The sequence below is a fragment of the Trachypithecus francoisi genome, unplaced genomic scaffold (genome assembly GCF_009764315.1).
Source record: "Trachypithecus francoisi isolate TF-2019V2 unplaced genomic scaffold, Tfra_2.0 Lachesis_group4, whole genome shotgun sequence".
Lineage (NCBI taxonomy): Eukaryota > Metazoa > Chordata > Mammalia > Primates > Cercopithecidae > Trachypithecus > Trachypithecus francoisi.
Genome location: NW_022681469.1, coordinates 21,461,166 through 21,484,364, shown reverse-complemented (window position 1 = coordinate 21,484,364; position 23,199 = coordinate 21,461,166). Strand labels below are relative to the sequence as shown.

The 23,199-nt window shown below is 37.8% G+C and overlaps 1 protein-coding gene across 2 annotated transcripts in view; it reads right to left on the bottom strand.

The window, feature by feature from the left end:
• The window catches only part of DGKI (diacylglycerol kinase iota), a 312,556-nt gene that overhangs the window by 47,520 nt on the left and 241,837 nt on the right, over positions 1-23,199 (bottom strand). For both annotated transcript variants that reach the window (XM_033193175.1, XM_033193176.1), the window contains one exon: positions 5,448-5,473. In XM_033193175.1, coding sequence (XP_033049066.1) covers positions 5,448-5,473 — 26 coding nt within the window. The remainder of the gene's footprint in view (positions 1-5,447; positions 5,474-23,199) is intronic.

Sequence of the window (23,199 nt, the reverse complement as noted above, 5' to 3'; positions counted from 1 at the left end):
GTTTATAATCTACCACTTAACTTAAGCTATTCCCAGGCTTAAGCACATGTATAACAGAAAGAGTTACAAAGAAGAGAATGTTCATAGTGATATTGTTTGCAATAGCAAAACAAAAACAAAACCCCAAGAAACCTGTTATTTATGTAAATATTCATTAGCAGATTGGATATATAAATTGTTATATATTCATACAATAGAGTAGTATACAACATGAACTATTGATGAAACGCATATGGCACTCATCCATAAGGATGAATCACAAAAAAATATTCTTTCGAATAAAAGAAATCACAACATGAGTCAATTTGTACAAATTCAAAATATGTAAAACTACATATACACACACATATATACACATATGGGAATACATATATGAGTTATATATCCACATATACATTCATATGTAAGATACACATACATGTAGTAAAACAATAAGAAGAAACAAGCACACAATTAACAAAAAGGCAGAATAGTAGTTATTTCTAAAGGAGAAGGAAGGGGACATAATTAGGAAAGCAAATGACATGAAGCTCCCAAATTCCTACAAATGTTTTACTTCTTAGTCTGAGGGCCAAGTACACAGTAGGTCCTTTTGCTTATTATTTAAACTGAGCAGATAATATTTTATATATTTTATGAATAGTATCTATTTCAGTAATATACATGAAAGAAAAGTGAATGATGAGGTATAGCCATTGATGCCTCAAAGAGTTTGGGCCATGCCACAGTGTGTTTCATTGCATAACTATATTAATCCATTCTCATGCTGCTATTAAAGACATACTTGAGACTGCATAATTTATAAAGGAAAGAGGTTTAATGGACTCACAGTTCCACATGGCCAGGGAGGCCTCACAATCATGGCGGAAAATGAAGGAAGAACAAAGGGACATCTTACATGGTGGCAGGCAAGAGAGAGCTTGTGCAGGGGAACTCCCATTTACAAAACCATCAGATCTCATGAGACTTATTCACTATCACAAAAACAGTATGGGGGAAACTGCCCCACGATTCAATTATCTCCACCTGGCCCCATCCTTGACACATGGGGATTACTACAATTCAAGATGAAATTTGGGTGGGGACACAGCCAAACTGTATCAGTAACCTACTGCCAAGGACAGCCGACTCCAAGCCTGACAGTGGATTCATTCTTGAACACTTTACACTGGCGATTGTGGTTGTGACAATCTTATTTCCAGATAGCCATTACTGTAATTCGTGTTCACTATGTTACTGTTGCAACAAAAAAAAGCTGCCCTAGAATGTGACAGCCATAGTTGACAACTGGTCTAGGAGGTAGGACAGGAGAAGGATGCCTGCCTCAGACGTTCCAGTGGGGCATGCAGCAGATTGTTGGCAGTTTCTTTTGAAAGGCAACTCATGCCTTTTATTTTGTAAATGAACAGACATTAGTTGGAAGATGACCTGCCCTGAGTGTGCTGGCACAGGTAGCAGCAGTAAGGGCAGCATTCCAAGGAGTCTGTAAAATAAGCAGGCTAAGGTGACAGAACAGAAGATGAGTTCTCAGAGCCAGGGAAGCAGCCCGGGCCCAGGAGATGGCTCCAGGAGCAATTTAAATGATGAAGTGATAGGCATTCAATACAGGGGAAACGCAGAGGATAGTGCAATCAATCACTGCCAAGCTTATCTTCTGACAAGGAGTGGGGCTCCAGCTTCCAGATGTAGCATTAAAACATAATGTTCCCACCGGGGTTTAGCATGGCAGGTTTCCCTGAAACTTCAGTTTCACTCAGTTAACTAATTATGAGAAAATGTGACATTGGTATTTACTTTTTCTACAGGGACAAATCATTCCCAGCAGGAGGGACAAGTTGTTATTTTCGTTCTGCTTTGTTTTGTCATTAAAAAGAAATTAACTTACACCGTAGTAAATATACTCTTGTTGGAGGGGTGGGGGGAAGAATTATCTCCATAGTTCTCTCCATTCAATCATGTCTTTGGTTTTCCAGGGACATGGCGGATAAAAGAGAGTTAAGAGTTTGGTTGTTAGAATTGGGTCTGAAAATTAACTCTCTCACCTACTAGCTATGTGACCTTAAGCAAGTTATTTAAGCACTCTGAGCCTGCTTTTGTAGCTGTGAAACTGGGGGTGATGCATCGACTACAGAGTGTTATTTATGAAAGATGAAAGGACATAAAGCGGTTGGAGCACGCCAGCACAGTGCTTCTGCATAATAAGCACTCAATACAATTTAGCCTTTATTCTTAGTGACCCTGATGTGCTATTATATAAATATAGAAACAGTTTATGTGTCATTTAGACCTTGTGTTGCCAATTCTATATGACCACACATCTAATCATCAACTGAGCCTTTACTCTGGCACTATAAGCTACATGGTGTATTAAACATTTTACTCCTCCTCATCTCGATGTAATAAAAGGTTTCCAGAGAAAATTTAATGGAAATGAAAAAAATGGTTATGCTCTCCCATCCTCTTTTAACTTTTCAAGGGCGGGACGTAATCCCGAGCAAACATCACAGATAAACCTGTGCTTCCTCTTCTACTGCCTGAATGCTAGAGAATAATACTATGTTTCGGGTGCTTTTAACAAATCAGAAAGTGATTTAACAAATGATTTCTCAACTGAACTTGATACAATCCCATGAGGTACACAGTTTCTGATTAGCCCCATCTTACAGACAAGGAAAGCAAAACAAACAAGATAAGGTCAATGACAAAGCCACTGTATTCAAGCTCTCTATTGGCCGGGCGCGGTGGCTCAAGCCTGTAATCCCAGCACTTTGGGAGGCCGAGATGGGCGGATCACGAGGTCAGGAGATCGAGACCATCCTGGCTAACACAGTGAAACCTCGTCTCTACTAAAAATACAAAAAAAAAACTAGCCAGGCGAGGTGGCGGGCGCCTGTAGTCCCAGCTACTCGGGAGGCTGAGGCAGGAGAATGGCGTGAACCCGGGAGGCAGAGCCTGCAGTGAGCTGAGATCCGGCCACTGTACTCCAGCCCGGGCGACAGAGCCAGACTCCGTCTCAAAAAAAAAAAAAAAAAAAGAAAAGAAAAACACCAGGGTTACTGGACATGGCAAAATTAGATTTTTTCAAGAATAAGTTCTTGTCTTAGAGCCGAGGTGACTAGTTATTACAGAGGGAGGACTAGTTGAGGAAAGCAAACAAAATAGAGAATCAAGAGACATAGGTTTTATATTCCAATTTCACAATCCATTTGCCCAACACGCCTTAAATTTTCTACCAATAAATTTGAGAAAGAAAAATTGCTACTTCTCACCTCTCTTACAAGTATATTGCAATGCCATTATTGTGTACAAATAATATGTAAGATTGATGCTATGACATTCAAGGGGTTTTATATTAGCCATAGTACATATGAGCTCTTAAAAATGTATAAACAGAAGGAAACACATTTTGAGTGGCAGAAAATTCTGGCAATAAAGAAAAAAGATTTTTTTTCAAGAATATATGGGCTAGAAAATGATGAACAATTACATAAGATTAGGTAAATCATCACTATAATTTTGCGTTATGTACCTGAACTATTTTTGGAAGTCACAGAAACAAACTAAGAGGTATGAACATGTAATAATTTTTGAAGCCATGAAATTATAATGGCCCTGTAATATCAATAATGTTTCTTCAACTAATCACATATAAGGTTCTTAAAATAATCAATTCTGACGTGCTCTTAATCTTCCAAGCAAGTCTTTTTGGCAGTAGTCACCCTTTAGGACTTCAAAGGACCCTGACATATGCCCCCTATTATTTCATAACCACTTAAGAAGTCTTAGTGGATTATCAAATTATAATTCACAAGTTTCCCTCAGCCACCATTTTTGTCTGAATGGGGAATAAATTCTTATAGACAGGAAGGCAAAGACAACCAAAAATCATTAAAGGGAATCCTAGTTCAAAATAAAAACCAAACACAAGCTTCTAGTTTATAATGGGAACATGGAAGCCCAAGGGCCTACATAAATGTGCAAACACCTAGTAATACCAGCAGCAGTCAGCAAAATAGCACATAATAGCAGGTTGCCATTAGGTGATCGACTGCCTAATTCTGACTTAATGGGCTTGAACATAATTTTCCCTATGATTCTTCAGAGAGAATAATACAACTTCGTTCCAGTGTTCAGTCAGATTTCACAATGCAGCAGTAGAAGAGGCCAGCCTAAAACTCCTTCTCCCTTTTCTTAATTCATTCATTTAATAAACTTTTTCATTGTTTGCTATTCGTTGGAAACTATATCAAAGAACTCACAGTCGAATAGGGAAAACAGGTAAATAAAGCATGAAATTTGTGCATTAAGCCCTAAATGTAGAAAAATATTTGGCACAATGATAAGCAGATCAGCAAGCCCTCACAGAGGATGAGGTAAGGTGTGTAGAAACTGTCTGTGTGGCAAAAGAAGTAGCCTCCTGTCAGAGAGAACAGTATGGATAAAAGCAGCGAGATGCGGAAAAGATGGTGAGCTCCAGAAATTAGATGTAGAATTAGATGTAGTGTCACATGGCTGGAAAACAGATCATGGGTAGAAGGGAAAAGATGGTAAATGAAGACAAATATTCCATTATTTAGTGCTTGCTAGTCCATGTTAAAATACAATATTGAAAAGCTGAACACAATTATTGGTTGGCTGGAAAGATTTCATTCTAAAGGCAATAGGAGTAGATTTTTACTATAGAGCAATCATGTTGGTGCCAGCCAGGTATACAGTGATCTAGGGAAAAGAAATCTAGAGGTATGGATACCAACTATGAGAGAATTTCCAAAGTCCAAGTAAGATACAAAGGGGCCCCAAACCAAAGTTCCACATAGCATATTTGTAAAACAACTATATAGCACAACTGACTCATTGTAGCCACTTAACATTTTTGTGACTGATTGGATAAATGAACAATTCCAAAGATGAGATGGAACAAAATAAGATATTTTCTCTTTTGAGTGAAATAGCTGTAACTTAAAATGCAACCAATTCATCTCAACTGGATAACAACAAATACCACTGACTGCTTGCCTTCCTTTCAGACTTACAGTGCTCTTTGCAAATGAGTGATTGGAACATGATCCCAGTGTCCAATCTGGAAGGCACTGTAGGGAATACCTACCATAAACTCTCATTTGAAGGATAAAAATCTGAGTCATAAAAATTATACGACTAGCCCAAAACCACAAAAAGTTTCTGCTGATGGGACTGAAATCAGGCAGAATAAATTAAGGCTTCACGATATTTGTCAACCAGACTGGTTGGAACAGATTCGAAAGATATCAAATTCAGCTAGGGTGATTTAAGTTTTTAAAAGTGTTTGACATTTCACATTCGAAAACCACAAAGCCAACATCTTAGAGACATTTTCTTAAACAATTATTTGCTCTGACAATGAACTGCAAAGACCAGGGGTTAAGTTTTAATCCTGAATTGGTATAAATAAGACAGATGATTCTTACCATGATCTTCTGAAGAGACTGGTGACCTAAAAGGAAATAATAAGCATGATCAATATTTTATATGATAATTATAACAACAATCAAGAATTATTTCATAGTAATTATACTCCCAAATTGGATTAAATGGAAAGTCAATATAGTAGACAGTGTAATTAATGTGTTGATTGCACGGTATATTTCAATCAGCAATTCCCAACTCTTACCTGGATTGGTTGGATGTTATAGGTTACTAAAATGTCGGTCTATGCATGGTGTCCTAGGGCTGCAACAAACTTAGGTAAGTCTACATTTACCACACACAAAAAAGAGAACTCATAGAAATGTAGTATAGATGAAATCCTGTGATGTGTATTGCCCAAGGACACAGCTCCAGCGTAAATGCCAGGGATGTAAAAAAAAAAAAAAGCACTAGATTGGGTGTCTGTAGATACAAAGAGATCTACTTGAACAGTATAAATTGAGACAGAAGTAAAAGAAAGAGCATGCACCCGTATCATTACCAGTTTTTGTTTCTACTCTTCACGGAATTTAATGTTTGAGTGAGCTGACCCTCTACTCGCTGCCTTATGTCTCAGAACATGGGAGAAATAGCATGAGGCAAGAAGGCAATCGCTGGGGGTCCACAGAACTTTACCAACAACTTTTGCAAACTATATGTGAGTTCTGCTCTAATTATGGTAATCAGATTGCAAATGAAAAATCATATCAACCCTAAAAGGCTTACTTCCCCTCTGTTGACTACTAGTTGGAATACTCTGAGTAGTATAGACCTAAGTTTGGAGATGAATTCACCTCCAGCTTGAAGACTATGGCTTTGACTCACACTTATTCTTTTTTGGGGAGAAAGAGAGAGACATATAACGTTATACTCAGAGTTGTTGAAATTTTGAAGGGAAAGGCAAGATGTCACATACTTCCCCTATTTTGAAGGAGTCCTCTTCTCTGAATGATTAGCTCACTCAAGTCCATAGCAGGGAAATGACCAAAGATAAACTCAGGAGTTTGGCAATAAAGCTGCCAATTACTATAACTAATATTTATGAGACATGAAGATAAACCTCAGGGCAAGAATCATTTAGTCAATACAAAATGATTGAATGGTTGAATATAATTTTTAGCTACTTGGGGATGCTTGATATGACTTTACCTACTGGTTAGTAATATTATTGTTTATTATATGAGTGAGCAGTAAAGAATAAAGACAGTGGTAATGGAGAAAAGGCCTTGAACCTCAATGAGTGGCAAAGTATCAACTTATTTCAACTGTGCAAGTCTCTTAAAGTAGACTTTTTCATGAAAACTACAGATTCCCAAGATTTGGTGGAAAGAAAATTGGCTTCTGGGAGATGGACATGGGGAGTGGTGAGCAGAAACCTGCCACAATCCCTAAGTCAACGCTGCCCGAGAAACACCACTTGGCCTCCCTGGTTAGGGTTGATTTATCCTCCCATTGGATCCCCTTATTTTGCATCATCCACATACCAGCCTTTCTCACTGGGTTGTAACCTCCTTGAAAACTAAGGGTGTATCTTATTTAGAACAAGTGAGCCCTTAATTAAAATGTGTTGATTAACACATTTTAAGTGTTAGTTCTATCACACTGATATTGAGACTGACACATTCTGGAGCTTCCCAAAAAGTCATCATGTTACTGTCAAACCATCTTTAGGAGAAATTTGCTTGCTCCTAGGTCAGCTGCAAGAAAAAGTCCTAGAGAATGTGCTTGAAGCTCCAATTGGTTATAACGTGGACACTCTCAGAGCCAAAGGACATCAAAAGCACCCAGAAACAGAGACAACCATATTCTGCCTTAATAATTAGAAAAACTAAAGTGTGTCGGGGGGTAGTATTGAGTGAGAGGTGAAATGAAATTAGAAGCTGAATCTAAAATAAAATCTGTATTTTAAATAAAATAAGCTAATTTCTTCAGCTGTTTAGGTTATAATAGAGTTGGCCACAAGGAAATATCTTTCTTCTTGGTGTTTGCTGATGAGAAGTAAGTAAAAACGTGTCTTGGATTGTTTGCAATTAATTTGTCACAGAGCTACAGGAAGAAAGTAAAATTCATGCCAAAGGACAACTAAATGTCTCAGGTGGAGAGCTTGTGAAGCAGAGTCTTTGCTGGCTTTCTGCAAACGCAAAGCACTGATATTCAATCTGAAAAATTCCAGATGGCTCCGTTAGAGTCCCAAGGGGTGCATTCTGCAGTATGTCCAGGCAGTGGATAAAATATCAATTTCAGAGTGTTTTGTGAAAATTAGTCATGTTGAGTTTCCACATTGAATGTCTCCCATATGCCTGGCTTTGTGGAATTTTAAGACATATGGAGTATTTCCATCTTCACTCAGTATTTCACCTTTCACTGCAACAAGTTACTGCATTGTACTACTGAGATGTGCACATCATCCATTATTGCTGGAAATTGGCATAAAAAGTTAGCTCACAGGTGGATCACCTGAGGTCAGGATTTCGAAACCAGCCTGGCCAACATGGTGAAACCCCATCTCTACTGAAAATACAAAAAGTAGCTCAGTATGGTGGCAGGTGCCTGTAATCCCAGTTACTCGGGAGACTGAGGCAGGAGAATCACTTGAACCCGTGAGGCAGAGGTTGCAGTGAGCCAAGACCGTGCCATTGCACTCCAGCTTGGGTGACAAGAGTAAAACTCCGTCCAGAGAGAGAGAGAGAGAGACATAGAGAGAGAGAGAGAGAAAGGAGAAAGAGAGAGAGAGAGGAAGGAAGGAAGGAAGGAAGGAAGGAAGGAAGCAAGCAAGCAAGCTAGCTCAGGAGAGAAGAAATATTCTGAAATCAGCAATGTAAGTAGTTATTTTAACAACAGAGGTTGAATCCCAGAAACAGATAATTATCTTAAACCTGACAGCTGAGGCATGCAGGAAAGCCCCCCGGTCATTCTTTTCACCACACCTGAAAGACATGTGGTTTTATCCCAGACTGTTCATTTTTCCACTATGTATACTTTATCTTGGAGCAAGTATCTGGCCTTACCATGTAAACCATTACTAGCATTCTTCTAGCTGTCCTCCACTTCTTTCCTGATCCTGAGTCCTTTAGCTACAGAATATTTATATTTGTTTCTGCTTCATTTTTATTTATGTTGGTACTTTCTACATTTTATTTTGCTTAAATGCAGCAAAATAATACAAAACAAAACTTCAAGCCATGCATTTAAAAATATTTCTCCTAGTAAGCCTAAATCATTATTATTCAGGTTTGACTCTCTCCATTCATGTTGATTCAATTTATTACTTGAGACCCTATTATTACCAGGCCATGTGCCAAGGGAAGAGACACAAAGAACAATTTCAGGGAACTCATAATCTAGTGAAAAAGGAAAATATGTAAACAAATGATTATAATGTAAAAAATATATAATGATCAAAATCTATATGAAGCAAAGAGGTAGCAGAGAGAACACAGAGATTGATTCGGTATGAAAAGTGTGAAAGGAGGCTTAGAAAAGCTAGAATCATCTGAACTTCGCTTTGAAGAATACACAGGAGCTTATTAGGTAAGTTAGGAAGGAGAAGAACTCCAGGCAGAACAGCAACAGGCATGTGAAAAGGAGTACAGATATGAAATTGCATAGAATCCTAACAGATATACAAGTAACTCAGTATTGCTAGAATGTAAAGGAGTAACAAAAGCAAGGACTTGAAAAATAAGTGGCAGGGGCCATTTCATACAGGGCACGTGGGGCCCCTGTGAAGTGCTTGCAATTTACCTTCTAAGCTAAATGGAACAAGCTCGTGAGGCAGAGAAGTCACACATTCTGGAATGAGCAGGCAGTGGAGAGTGAACCATAAAAGAACAAGAAGATAAATGAAAAGGCAGAGGTCAAGTTAAAGACTATAACTGAAAAACGTCCATGTTAGTAACACAGAAACAAAATTCCTCTGTCGTTCAATGTTTTTTTTGAAACCCATGGAAAATGACAGGGTGGATGAGAAACAGTAAAAGAAATACCCTCTTTGATTAAATTATTTATAAGCCAAAACCATCATACATGAAGAAGAGCTACCAAGTACAGTCAAAATAGAGCTAAGTTTTAGGGAAACAGATAATTTTGATTTTAGTCAGCTAAAGATATATACACTATTTTATACACAACAAAACCTATGGCAGAAAGCCTTCCACTTTGAGCCAGGGTGTCCTGCTAGCCAGAAGTAGACCCAAACCTAGAAGAGGTTGCTGCTAAGTAAAAGTTTGAAGACAACAGAGACAAAGTCAAACTTAAGAGCAGCACACCAAATCACTAAGCCCAATCATCCATCCCAAACTAGAAGCTCCAAAAAAAAAAAAAAAAAAAACAAACAAACAACTCACCCAATGCAAATATTACAAGTAATAATGGAAAAAAACCAGCATGACATCTATGCAAAAATACCAGAGAAGAAAACAAAACACAGGTAAAGAACACACTAAAAAGATGATGGCATAAAGCAGATAAAAATTATTAATAAATCTTTGTGAAATTTAGAAATGGAGGGAAGGAGGGAGGGAGGGAAGGAAGGACGGAAGAAGGGAGGGAGAGAGCGAGGGAGGGAGAGAAGGAGGGAGGGAGAGAAGGAGGGAGGGAGGGAGGGAGGGGTAAATAGAGCATTTGTGAAATGTAAACTTAAAGAAGAAAAATGATCAAGAAACAGTTATAGGGAGGTGAAAAGAACAAAAGTCTGCCCAGAGTCTTTGAACTAGTTGTTATTAAAGAAACTTGTGGCTTTTTCCACTGTGGCACCACTGCACTGGGGAAAAAAAAAAGATTAAGAGAAGATAAATAATAATTAAAACTATATTAAGATATGAAACATTGATGAAAGAAATTGAAAAAGATACAAATAAATGGAAAGACATCTCATTCTCATGTATTAAAATAATTAGTATTGCTAAAATGTTCATATTTTAAGCAATCTAGAGATGCTATGTAATTCCTATCAAAAAACCAAAGACATTCTTCACAGAGTAGAAGAAACAATCCTAAAATGTGTATGAAACTGCAAAAGACCATGAAGAGCCAAAGCAATCTAGAGCAAAAGAACAAAGCTGGAGCCATCACACTACCTAACTTCAAAATATTTTACAAAGCTATAGTAACCAAATCAGCATGACACTGGCATAAAAACAGACAAGTAGAACAATGGAACAGGATAGAGAGCCGGAAAATAAATCTACATGTTTGCAGCCAACTGATTTTCAATAAAGGCTCTAAGAAAACATAATAAGGAAAGGACAGTCTTTTCAATAAATAGTGTGGGGGAAAAGCAGGTATCTAAATGTAGAAGAATATAATTAGACTCTTACTGCACACCACATGCAAAAATCAACTCAAAGTGGATTAAAGACTTAAATATAAGTCCCCCAAACCATGAAACTGCTAGAAGAAAATGGAAAAACTCCACGACATCGGTCTGAGCTATGATTATTTTAGACATGACCTCAAAAGTACAGGCAACAAAAGCAAGAATAGAGAAATGGGATTACCTCAAATTCAAAAGCTTCTACACAGCAAAGGAAACAATCAGCAGAGCAAAGAAACAACCTACATAATATGAATTTTCCTCAAAAAACAAAACAAAAACAGAACTACCATATGATTTAGCAATCATATGGTAAATATTAAAAGTAAATATTAAAAGAATATGAAACCATCATGCTGAAGAGACAGTTGCATTCCCACATTTATTACAGCACAATTACCAACAACCAAGATATGGAATCAACCTAAGTGTCCATCAACATACAAACAGATAAAGAAAATGTGGTATATATACACAACGAAATACTAGTCAGCCATAAAAAGAAGGAAATCCTGTCATTTGCAACAACATGAATGAACGTGAAGGGTATTATGTTAAGCTAAATAAGCCAGGTAGAGAAAGACAAATACTGCATGGAATCTAAAATGTTGATTTCACAGAAGTAGAGAGTAGAATGGAGGTTACCAGAGGCTGGGGCATTTGGGGGTGAGGGAGATGGGAGAGATGCTCATCAAAGTAGACAAAGTTACAGTTAGATAGGAAGAATAAGTTCAGGAGATTTACTGTATAGCATGCTGACTATAGTTAAGGATGATGCACTGCATTCTTAAAAAATGCTAAGAGAATAGATGCTAAGTGCTCTCACAACAAAATTAATACTATGCATGGTAATGCATATGCTAATTAGCTACATAATTAATGGTTATATATACTTCGCAACATCATGTTGTATACAATACATAATAATTTTATGTCAATTTTAAAATTATTTTTAAAGAACTAGAATAATGGCTGGGCATGGAGGCTCACACCTGTAATCCCAGCACTTTGGGAGGCCAAGGCAGGTGGATCACCTGAGATCAGGAGTTTGACACGTGCCTGGCCAACATGGTGAAACCCTGTCTCTACTAAAAAAAATACAAAAATTATCTGGGCGTGGTGGCACGTGCCTGTAATCCCAGCTACCTGGGAGGCTGAGGCAGGAGAATTGCTTGAACCCAGGAGGCGGAGGTTGCAGTGAGCCAAGATCCTCCATCGCACCCCTGCCTGGGCAACAAGAGCAAAACTCTGTCTAAAAATAAAAAAATTAGAATAATATGTAGCTACACATTTATAATTATATACATATATATTTTATTTTGAATTTACTCTTCCATGAATCTCGATCTGAACACTTGCTGGTGAAAGTATCCTTCCCAATATTAACCCTGCTTATGAGAATATCCATATTGTCTCTAAAATAAGGACGACTTTTCACACTAGGGTACACAGAGAAACTTGAAAAAAAGGGAAGTTTTGGGAAAACAAAATGCTATTTAAGATAGAATATTATGTAATTTAATTGGTAAAAATTAAAATATTTTCATACTGAAACCAGCAGAGTCATATTATGGATCCAAAAGCAAAAGTCCCTTGAATTTTTAAAGTCACAAACTTCAAATAAACAAAGAAACAGAGAAAACAAAACAAGACAAAACAGAAATCTGTGTTTGAGGCAGTCAGCTTCAGAGGAGTCTCCAGATTCCCAAGGAAGTAAGTTTGTTCCTCTGGAACAGGGGTGTTGTCATGGCAGTCTGAATATATGAAATTATCCAACTAAACACAGCTATAATATCTTGGAATGAATCATTTTATTAGATTAATATAGAGAGATATCACAAATCAGGGCACAAGACATTCAGCACATATTGGCTAGTGGCTGCTGCATTATAGACAGCATTCTATCTAGACTCTATTATCACTAAGACACAAAGAATCTCTAAGAAACTCAAAGATACTTTTTTTAGATTGCCTTCGATTCACACTTTTTCCTTCAAAGCCTCTTATCTTTCAAGTAGATCGGTTACAAGGCTTAAGGACACTGAAAAATGTGCCCAGTTTTCTACCAGCGAAGAGCAATACATAAAGGCAAATGAGTAGTATATTTGGGAAGGCAAAGGTCTTTAAAAAGTATTGCATCTCTTATGATTTTTTTTTTTTTTTTTTGAGAGCGGAGTCTCGCTGTGTCGCCCAGGCTGGAGTGCAGTGGCGCGATCTCGGCTCACTGCAAGCTCCGCCTCCCGGGTTCCCGCCATTCTCCCGCCTCAGCCTCCGAGCAGCTGGGACTACAGGCGCCCGCCACCGCGCCCGGCTAGTTTTTTTGTATTTTTAGTAGAGACGGGGTTTCACCGTGTTAGCCAGGAGGGTCTCGATCTCCTGACCTCGTGATCCACCCGCCTCGGCCTCCCAAAGTGCTGGGATTACAGGCTTGAGCCACCGCGCCCGGCCTTCTTATGATGTTTTATCATTTTTAGTCAATAAACCTGGAACTGAAATAAGGGGTGTCATGACTATTTCAGTCTTTATATCTGGTATAATATACTTTGCAATAGGTTTTAGACATGTGCATTTTCTTGGTAATCTCCATGAAATGATCAAAACTTACAAGCTCATCCTAACACAATATTCTTTTTATTTGAATAACACTGCCCTGTTTTCTTTCCTTTTATTTTTTTTAGACTTTTTTTTTTTTTTTTTTTTTTTTTTTCATCTCATGGCTTAACTCAAAAGCACCCATGGCTTTCCTACTTGGCCCTCCCTCAGAATGGCTACATCATTTCCTTCTTTGGAGATAGGATGTCAGTAGATTATCCATTTTAGTCTCTCCTAAAGAACAGAGAATAGATTAGATAAATATTGGGGATGCATCTACATGGGACTCTTACTTTCTGTAAAGAATCATCTGCAAATGAATGTCTGTCTCCATTCCCAGTGTCCCCAACAGATATACCCTCTACTTAACACTAAACCATCACCTGGTGGGGAGTTGGCTGAGGGATGGGGCCACCACATTGAGATGGGTGTAAGATAAACATGCAGGACAAGTATGACAGCAGTGTCTGAATAGGCATGAGAGCAGAGATTCATATTCTGAAAACAGTCAGCAGTAGGATACTTCCCTAGGACCACAGACTGTGGATGGAGTAGGAGGTGGGAAATACTCATCCAATTCACAGGCCTGACTGAAACAGCCAAGGCCCCTTTATTCTCTGGTTACCATGCTGCAATAACAATAGGAAACAAAGCAGGAATGCTGGGCAAGCTAGTATGTCCACACACTGAAAACAAGTCACTATATACATATTTTATTAAATTTCCCTTTCATGCCTGTCTTTCCTCTTTACTGTCTAGCTTTGGGGATGAGAACCACAGCTAAAAGACCACTTTCTATAAACATCAGGTGATCATCCATCCTACTCAGGAAGAGAAAGAGAAGCTCTTTATATCAACTCTGAATGTTCTTTCTCTCTCGTTTCAGTCATTTACTTTTATTTCTTTCCCCCTCTCCTGACCACAGCCCTGAGAGTTTCCTGGACTTTCTCATTTACCTTTGTCACAGTTGGGTGGAATCCAGTCTTTCCTGGATAGAACAGCCTCCCATCATGTGCTCACACCTTCTTCCTATGGTGAACATGTAAGAATGTTCATGCCTGGTCAGCATTCCCCAGGTTTGACTTTCCTCCCTGCGTCTTGAGCCATGATGCTTGTCCTCTGTGAAACTCCTACATAGTCCCAAATGAAAACTGATTTCCCCGTTGGGCATTCTCTCCAGGCACATTTCAAGGGTCTGCATCACAACTGCAGAAACATCATCTTTGTTTTTCTTCTGTTTTACCGTGAAGTGGTGATGCTACACAAATTCCATGTATTTCCTAAAACTGTTGGTAGACAAGGTCTTCACTTAACTCAAGTAAGGAAAAGTATGATTTACCGTACTGTGAAAGCATGGCTACAGATTATCATCTCTGGGCAATAGCTTTCTTCCCTTGAGCATCTCTCAAGGGTGCTTAGACTATCCTGGAGAACTAGTTTGCCAGGCCTATGACATCTTTTGCAGGACCTAAGGGAGAAAGAGTGAGACCACGGATCTATGTCACATCTTCACCATCAACACTTTAGCCCTAAAGCATCTCTAATTAGGTAAAACAGGACCAGAAATCCCACAGCACTGCAAATCTCCATTGACTACATAATCCTCTCTTTGTTTGCTTTTGGTCCTTCTAATTATGAATATTTCTCTTAAAACAATGAACAAAGCACATACAGTAAAAGAGAGCATGCAAGAATGAGAGTGAGAGATGAAAGTTACAGCAACCACACAGAGTGGCATTGAAATGAGAGAAAGACAAACACATTCTCTATTCAAGTGGCCACAAACCCATTCAGGGAATGCCAAGCAGCCTCAAAGGTAACATTCACGACCAACAGAGGGAAGGGGTGCAGAAAGAGCAAAATGGAAGGAAGAAGACAGAGATGAGCATTTGTGTGGAGGGAAGGAAATAATTTCCAGCATGTAAATAATAAAGGCTGCTTGGTGAGTTCTTCATTTGTTACAAATTTCTACCAATTCCCTTTATTATCACAATTTCCCAGTCTTTAAGACTCTCCTACCCAAATGTATGCATTGATGATCCCCGTGTGAGCAGTGCTTGAAATATCTTGGTTTTTTTTTTTTTTTTTTTTTTTTTTTTTAAATAGATTCCTATTTTTAGGTATATTTGGCTTTTAGAAAATAGCACTGTTGAGGTTGGGGAGATATTGGTCAAAGGTCATATAACTACAGTTCAGCAGACTAAGTTCAAGAGATCCATTGTACAACATGGTGACTCTGGTCAATGATGATATAATATATTCTTAAAAAATGCGTAGGGAGTGCATATTAAGTGTTCTCACCACAAAAATAACTGTGTGATGTAATACATTCATTGATTAGCCAGGTTTAGACATTCAACAATGTATATGTACGTCAAAAATCATGTTGTACACAATAAATACACGCAATCAGTCAAATAAAAAGTTTAAAAACTAATTTTTAAAAAAACGTTGTTTTACCTTTAGCATTTACAATTCCGTTCTTTCTGTATACCCTCCTCGGTTTGCTGAGTCTCCTGCATGTCTTTCGAGTTTAAAATTATACTGCCACCTACTGTTAACTTTTAAGAACTGCAACAAAATGAGGGTAAAGGAGTTTGCAATCTATGAGGAGAGAGATTGAGGAAGAATAGGCAAAAGTGGACAGTGGACACAGAATAGAAATAGATAAAATAAAGAGATGGAGTTGGAGAAAATAATGCTTCACAAGCTTATTCATCCTGACAATGTGACCACTGCATTTTAGTATTTTGTAGACAAAATGAAAAAAGAAGTAATTAAACCCAGCACAGTTGTGAAGCAATAAAGGATGGGTGGGTTGCCTTTAGAAATCAGTCTCTGCAATATAGTTGCCAGCCCACTCTTTAAAAACAGGGTGAAGAAATAGAAAAGGCACATTATTCTAAAATCCAGCCAACGGAGACATACCCGGAGAGCAAGGAGGAAGGGCCCTTTAGAAAAAGCCAAGCTGCCGGCTTTCTCCTAGTGACTCTGGGAACCCTGGCCAACAGCTTCCGTTGAGACATAATCCATCTGGATTTGTGAATGTGGACTCCTTTTTTTTCTTTATAAGCATAAGTTGAAACATGAGGGAGCTCTGGATTGTGAAGGCAAGTCACATGAGGGCCACGTTTATAGTCTTAGCACGTGGGGCTTATAAGGAAGGCACCTCACTTATCTCGTGATCCCGGATATGCAATATCTCCCTGTGGTAACTGAGTAAGGACTCAGCCACAGCTAGTTATTTTTAGGAAATCCAAATAAGGACTTCTGATCCCAGTTTTAGAAAATGGAAGACAAAACTAGGCGGGGTTGGAAGCTGGTTTGGCACCTCTGAAGATAACTGTAACATACCCAAAAGTTTTCCCGACAACATCTCCTCCCATCCCACCCTTCTCAGGAGAGAGTGGGAACAGAATCTAAACAGCATCTGCTTCCTCCTGACTCTAATGTGTCTAAAGACAAGAGAGTTTCTCACTTATAGATCAGTTCAAGGAGCTCTGTGAAAAAAAATATAATGAATGCAGATAAATCATAGTAATATTGAAAACAAGAAATAAAAATGGGCTCGACAGACTGTGATAATAATTCAATTACTCCAGTGTTAGATATTAAGAACTGCTATGTACTCAACTCTATTCCAAGAGCTGTGGGAGGCACTTAACTTACAACATTTCATTTCCACCTTTAAGGAGATTCTAAGGGAATCATGGAGTAAGACCAGCATCTCACTGAGTATTGGAAAAAACTGTTAGAGGATTGTTGTTCTTATGCGTGATGCCTGGCACAATCATCCAGAAAAGTTAAAAAAAAAAAAAAAAAGGGCGGGGGGGTGGGAAATGTGGTCTCTATCTCCCTGATTTCCAAATACATAGTGCTAGCACGGTGTTGAGATACCTCTTGTTCTGATCTTCTTAGAGTTGGGGATTCAGAAGGCCCCAGAAGTACCTCAAAGAAGTCCCATGCCCTATATAACTCCCCAACCACCACCATTTCCAGTACTAAGATGACATCCCTTTCACATTCCTCAACCCCACGCTGAATATGGTAAGTGATTATTGCTCCAAATCCCAGCAACTTGAGATTTGCAGGCAAATTTTTTGAAAGTATTTCAAAATGATCACTCTTTCATACTTTAGATCTGTTTAATCAAATTATTCACCTAAGGCAGATACATTGAGAAAACAAGAGTTGGTGGAAGTTGGAGAATGCAGCAAATGGATGAACAGTCTATTTTGTAGGTGAGTGCCTGGGAAACAATTCTTCCTTGCCACTCTACCTATCACTGTGCTCACCAACAGTGCCTACATCTTCCTATACCCACCATACTTACCTTTTACTTTCTCACTTGTGAAATACCAACATTTCTCCAAGTCAGGCATTCAAGTGCATCTTTATTATTTTGATCTGTGACCTGAATCAAGCATATTTACATTCAAATTTGAAATACAGAAATGGAATCTACAGCCTACCAAAAATGGTCAACATTTTACATATTATTTTGTTATCACTATTATTTTGTTATAATTTGATAAGTACTAGGTTTAGTATAGCAATATAAATAGACATGTATCTATTTTGGTTTGACAGAGCACCTTTTCTATCAAGGGATGTTGTATGAATGGAACATCCTTCCATTAACCCGAAAAGCCTGCCTTGTTGAATGCCTACCATTCTAAGTATGGTGCAAAGTGCTATGGAGACAGAGGGAGAAATGCACAGTTTGGTCATCCAAGGAACTCACATGCTTTAAAGAGGGATCCAGTCAATACTGCCTCAAATTCACAGTACTTCTGAAGTGTGAATAAACATGGCTGCCAGTTTTTACAAATGTAAAAAGAGAGACACTTAACACTAATATTTCCTCATACTCTAATCATTGGCAAAACTTGGAACTCATGGCAATGAAAGGTGAGAATTTCCTGGGATTATTTCAAATAAAATGGATGTTTAACATTAAAGTAAGTTTGTTTTTCTTTTAATGTCAGTCAAAAATAAGATCTGGTAAGCAGGGAATTCCGTTCTGACTCTTCCACTAGCTGAACGTGGAGAGGCAAATTTAAATCCATTTCCTCCGAGTGGTTTAGGGCCTCCATATGCATAACTGATTGAGGAACAATTACAAAAATAACAAAGCAAAATCTCTTATTAAATATTTCACACACTCATAGGAATAGAGTGTTATTATGTGCTTGCCAAATTCACCAATTCATTTCAAACTCGAGGTAAGTCAGGAAGAAAAAGAAGAAGAAAGGAAGACATATATCAGCTATCCTGTATTTTTCCAGCTGGAATGATTATTCGGGGTGAGCAAGATTGAGAGCAGTCAAAGGTAAGCAGGGACATCAAAGGCAGGTAGAAATGGGACCCAACTATCTCAGTGAAACAGATGCCAGGAGCCATCTTTATCCTGACAGCACTGATTTCATCTCTAAGATACATTTCAGCAAAACCTGCATCCCACTAAGAAGATTAATTTTCTCCCACTTATCTGATTGTGACGTTTAAAGAATATTTCCAAAATCAAAATTGCTGTCCAATAGTCTGTCTTCCTGTTGAGAACCTGAAGCTTTCACAATAAGCACAATTACCCTTTGTATTAGGTTCAGGCCATAACCTAATGTCCAGAAGAAACTGAACAAAGAAAATAGTTGAGGACCAGAGAGGAATGAAGTTATTTCTCCCATAATCAGCCTAGCACATCTGAGTTTTCAGAACAGAGGAGGTTTCTGGGCTTTATTTTCTTGATATAGTGATTCAGAATTGCAATTGCAGACTATACTAAAAAGATCAGCTTTTCAGTTTAAAGTATTATTAGGTGTTTTGATATCTCCAAATAATTTCGGTTGACCAAATTTCCTTAAGCACACATAACATACAGGGATGTTGAACTACATCGAGTGTTTTCTATTATTTGAGAGACATTTCTGGTTTACACAATGAGGAAGGACAAATACTTATCTGTTCATATGTAAAAGATGAAGAAAATATACATAGAACCCCTAATAAGCCTATTTTTTTCTTTGAGGCTGACATTTTCGTTAATTCTTTAAATGTTCATCCTTTCTAGAAGTAAAAATGTTAAACCTAAAAAAAGCAGCAAATTCTATTTCATCTTGTTTCCAGAACACTCTATGCATATATCCATAATAGCACTTATTAGTACAAATTGTAATAATTGGTCTAATATTTCCCCTTTAAATATAAGCTCTTCAAGGGCAATAATGATTTCCTCTTTAGTTTTATATCTTCAGTGCCTGACTTCAGTCACTGAAGGTGCCCAATATTGATTTGTTCAATACATGATGGACTGAATCGTTTAAGCTATTTCTTAGGATTCAAATGAAATCACAAATCAGACCTCACACATTATAGTTAAACATTTGCTAGCATTATCTTTCCTTGTCGACAGAAATCCTCTGCCGATCATAAAAACCCATTAGTCCTGTGTAGCTGATAGGGTACCAGATACCTGCCTAGAGACAGTTATCTGGATTGAATATCTGCCCTCTGTGTGGTTCACTACACTGTTTCCCCTGTGTCTCAGTCTAGTGCCAAGATATTATTTGTGTGACAGTCCGTTTTAGTTCTTTCAGGCCTAGGACTTGGGGACACTGAGAAAAAGTACACCTCTTTCAGTCATTTGGGGGTTTCTTACAAACTACAAAATCTAAGAACCAGAAAAAAGTTATTCTGATTCAGAAACAAAAGCAGTGTCTCCTAGCCCCTTTACCTGCCTGCTCTTAACCCATCTGACTCAGACGTGAGTCAGTCCTTTTCTCAAAGAAAACTGAAGAATAATACATCAGAGTTTTCATTCCATGCCTATTTTCTTATCTCATAGATCTTCAAGTGGCAAAATTCTTCCTTACAACTCAAATAGATTTGATCTGCTAAAATTTAAGTTAATTCCCTCCTTATTAATCTTCTGCCAAATGAAATATAGTCTTGTCACTAATCGTGGTGGTACAATTAATAAGAGTAAATACATTTCCAGAATCATGTCATTTTAAATAGAACTTCCTTGAACCTTGAAAACTTTTTTTTTTTAACTTAAAGACAAAATCATTATGGTCTTAGCAGTAATAATGTCAGTCAACCACTTCTCACCAATTCATTTCAAACTTGGTTCTTAAATATTCATTATTATGTTCACAGCTTTTGAAGATACTGTACACCTTATGTATCCTACTTTGGAATTACAGTCTTTCCTATAAGACCTGCATATAAGTAGTCATGTGTATATCTTTCTTAAAATCATAATGTTTCTAAATGGAAACAGTTCATAAAAATGCAACCAGTTCCAGTAATGATAGAAATCTAATTCATCCTCTTTATATTAATTGCCTCTCACTCTGCCTGAGAAAAAGGGAGGTTGATGGATCTAAGGGACGATTTTAAAGTTTAAAACCATGGGAAATGCTGAGAAGATCCAACAGAGCCAGGTCAGTTGCAATTTGGAGGGGAAAGGGCTGCTTGGCACAGAAATGCCCTGAGTGATTTGGAAAGCATTGTAGGTATATGGGGAAAGCATTGTGGGTATATTTCTGTTTTCAGTACTTTTTTCTTTTAAATCAGACGTCTCAGAATTTTGTCTTATTTATCTTTTCAAAGAATTATTTATTTATTTATTTATTTTTATTTTTTATTACTTTTTTTTTTTTTTTTTTTTTTTTTGAGACAGTCTCACTCTGTCGCCCAGTCTGGAGTGCAGTGGTGCGATCTCGGCTCGCTGCAAGCTCTGCCTCCCGAGTTCATGCCATTCTCCTGCCTCAGCCTCCCAAGTAGCTGGGACTACAGAGGCCCGCCACCATGCCCGGCTATTTTGTATTTTTAGTAGAGACGGGGTTTCACCGTGTTAGCCAGGATGGTCTCCATCTCCTGAACTCGTGATCTGCCCGCCTCGGCCTCCCAAAGTGCTGGGATTACAGGCGTGAACCACTGCGCCCGACCAAAAATTTTACTTTCGGTTCATCATCTGTCTGTTTTATTCTCCTTGTCACTGATTTCTCTTGTTATCTTTATTATTTTTCTCCCCTCTCATTTCTTTACGCTGGGATTCTTTTTCCAATTTATCAAATTGAGTGCTTTGCTTATTTGCACACAATCATTTTTCCCTTGATAAATGAATTTAGAGTCCTAAATCATTCTACGAATACCACGTTAAAAGTGTCTTGAAAATGCTAATAAGTAGTATTTTCAGTTCTAAGAATTGAAAGTTTCTCTTTTGATTTCTTTTTATGTAGTGAGTTATTTGGCACTGTCAACAGGGTGTTAAAATTGAACCTTTCCTATCTCCCAAGTTGACTGGGGCCTTAAAGCTTAAAGCAACAGATGCTGATCATACCTAGATTATTACAACAAGTGTTCAGGGTCGTTTCAATTACTGACTCATAAATACTCTAACTGGGAAGGTAAATGTTGCAATATCAAGGAAGCTGAAACTGCATATATATTCTGCAACACATAAGGGCAGAGGAAGTTTGCTGCATTTTTTAAAATAATAGAATATTAGAAATCAATATCGAAATGGAGAAATAATTTATAGCGTATGTAAGATGCAATATTCTATAACAAAAATTATTAAAAACCCACATCTATCAATATGAATGAATTTCAAAAATATAATGCTGAGTGAAATGGCAAGTTCCAAAATATATGTATCATATAACACAGGCGAAAACAAAAATACAAGTTGAGTATCCTTTCTCCAAACAGCTTGGAACCAGAAGTGTCTCAGATTTTTATTTTCTTAGGATTTTGGAATACTTGCATTATACTCACCAGCTGAGCATCCCAAATGCAAATATCTGAAATCCAAAATGTTTCAATAAGCACTTCCTTTGAGCATCATGTCAGCACTTTAAAAGTTTTGGATTTTGGAGCATCTCAGATTACAGATTTTCCAATTAGAAAGACTCCAACTTGTACAAAACAAAACAAAACCATAAAACAATGTTTTTTGTTTGTTTGTTTGTTTGTTTTTCCTGAGACGGAGTCTTGCTTGCTGCCCAGGCTGGAGTGCAGTGGCACTACCTCAGCTCATTGTAAGCTCCGCCTCCCAGGTTCATGCCATTCTCCTGCCTCAGCCTCCCAAGTAGCTGGGACTACAAGCGCCTACCACCACGCCCGGCTAATTTTTTGTATTTTTAGTAGAGATGGGGTTTTACCGTGTTAGTCAGGATGGTCTTGATCTCCCGACCTCGTGATCCGCCTGCCTTGGCCTCCCAATATGCTGGGATTACAGGTGTGAGACACCGCGCCCAGCCTAAAACAATATTTTTTCCACTACTTTATGTTGTTTATGGCTTGAAAGAAAGACATAATGCAAATATAGAAAAACAATGACATAATAAATCAAGGTGGTTGGTACATGATGGCCTTCTATATAATTTTTACGTTCATTTTGATTAGAACATAGTTTATATATATTTAATAATTTTAAACTGAAGTTTACCACCATTATATTTTGTTTCAATCTCTTCTTTTAAAGAAAAAATGCTTAAAAAATAATTCTCAGCCATATTTACTTCTGGGTAAGTTTGCAGTTGTATATTTAATGTGCATGCATAGTATGCCTATATTGTAGGATTTTTCACTTTACAAATGTAAAAGAGAAATAGAAACCAAAGGAAACCTCTGTGGCTCTGGTATGTCGACTTTGTATGGTCCCTTTGGGAAGATAGTGTAGGACAACGGAAAAAGCATGGAGTCAGAAGTCAAACCGACCTCAGGTCAAACCACACTTGTCATCTGAAGTGACCTAAGATAAATATTTTATCTTCTAGGAGCCTCAGTTTACTTATCTGTTAAGCAATGGCTACATTTCAAAATTGTTGAAAGATTAT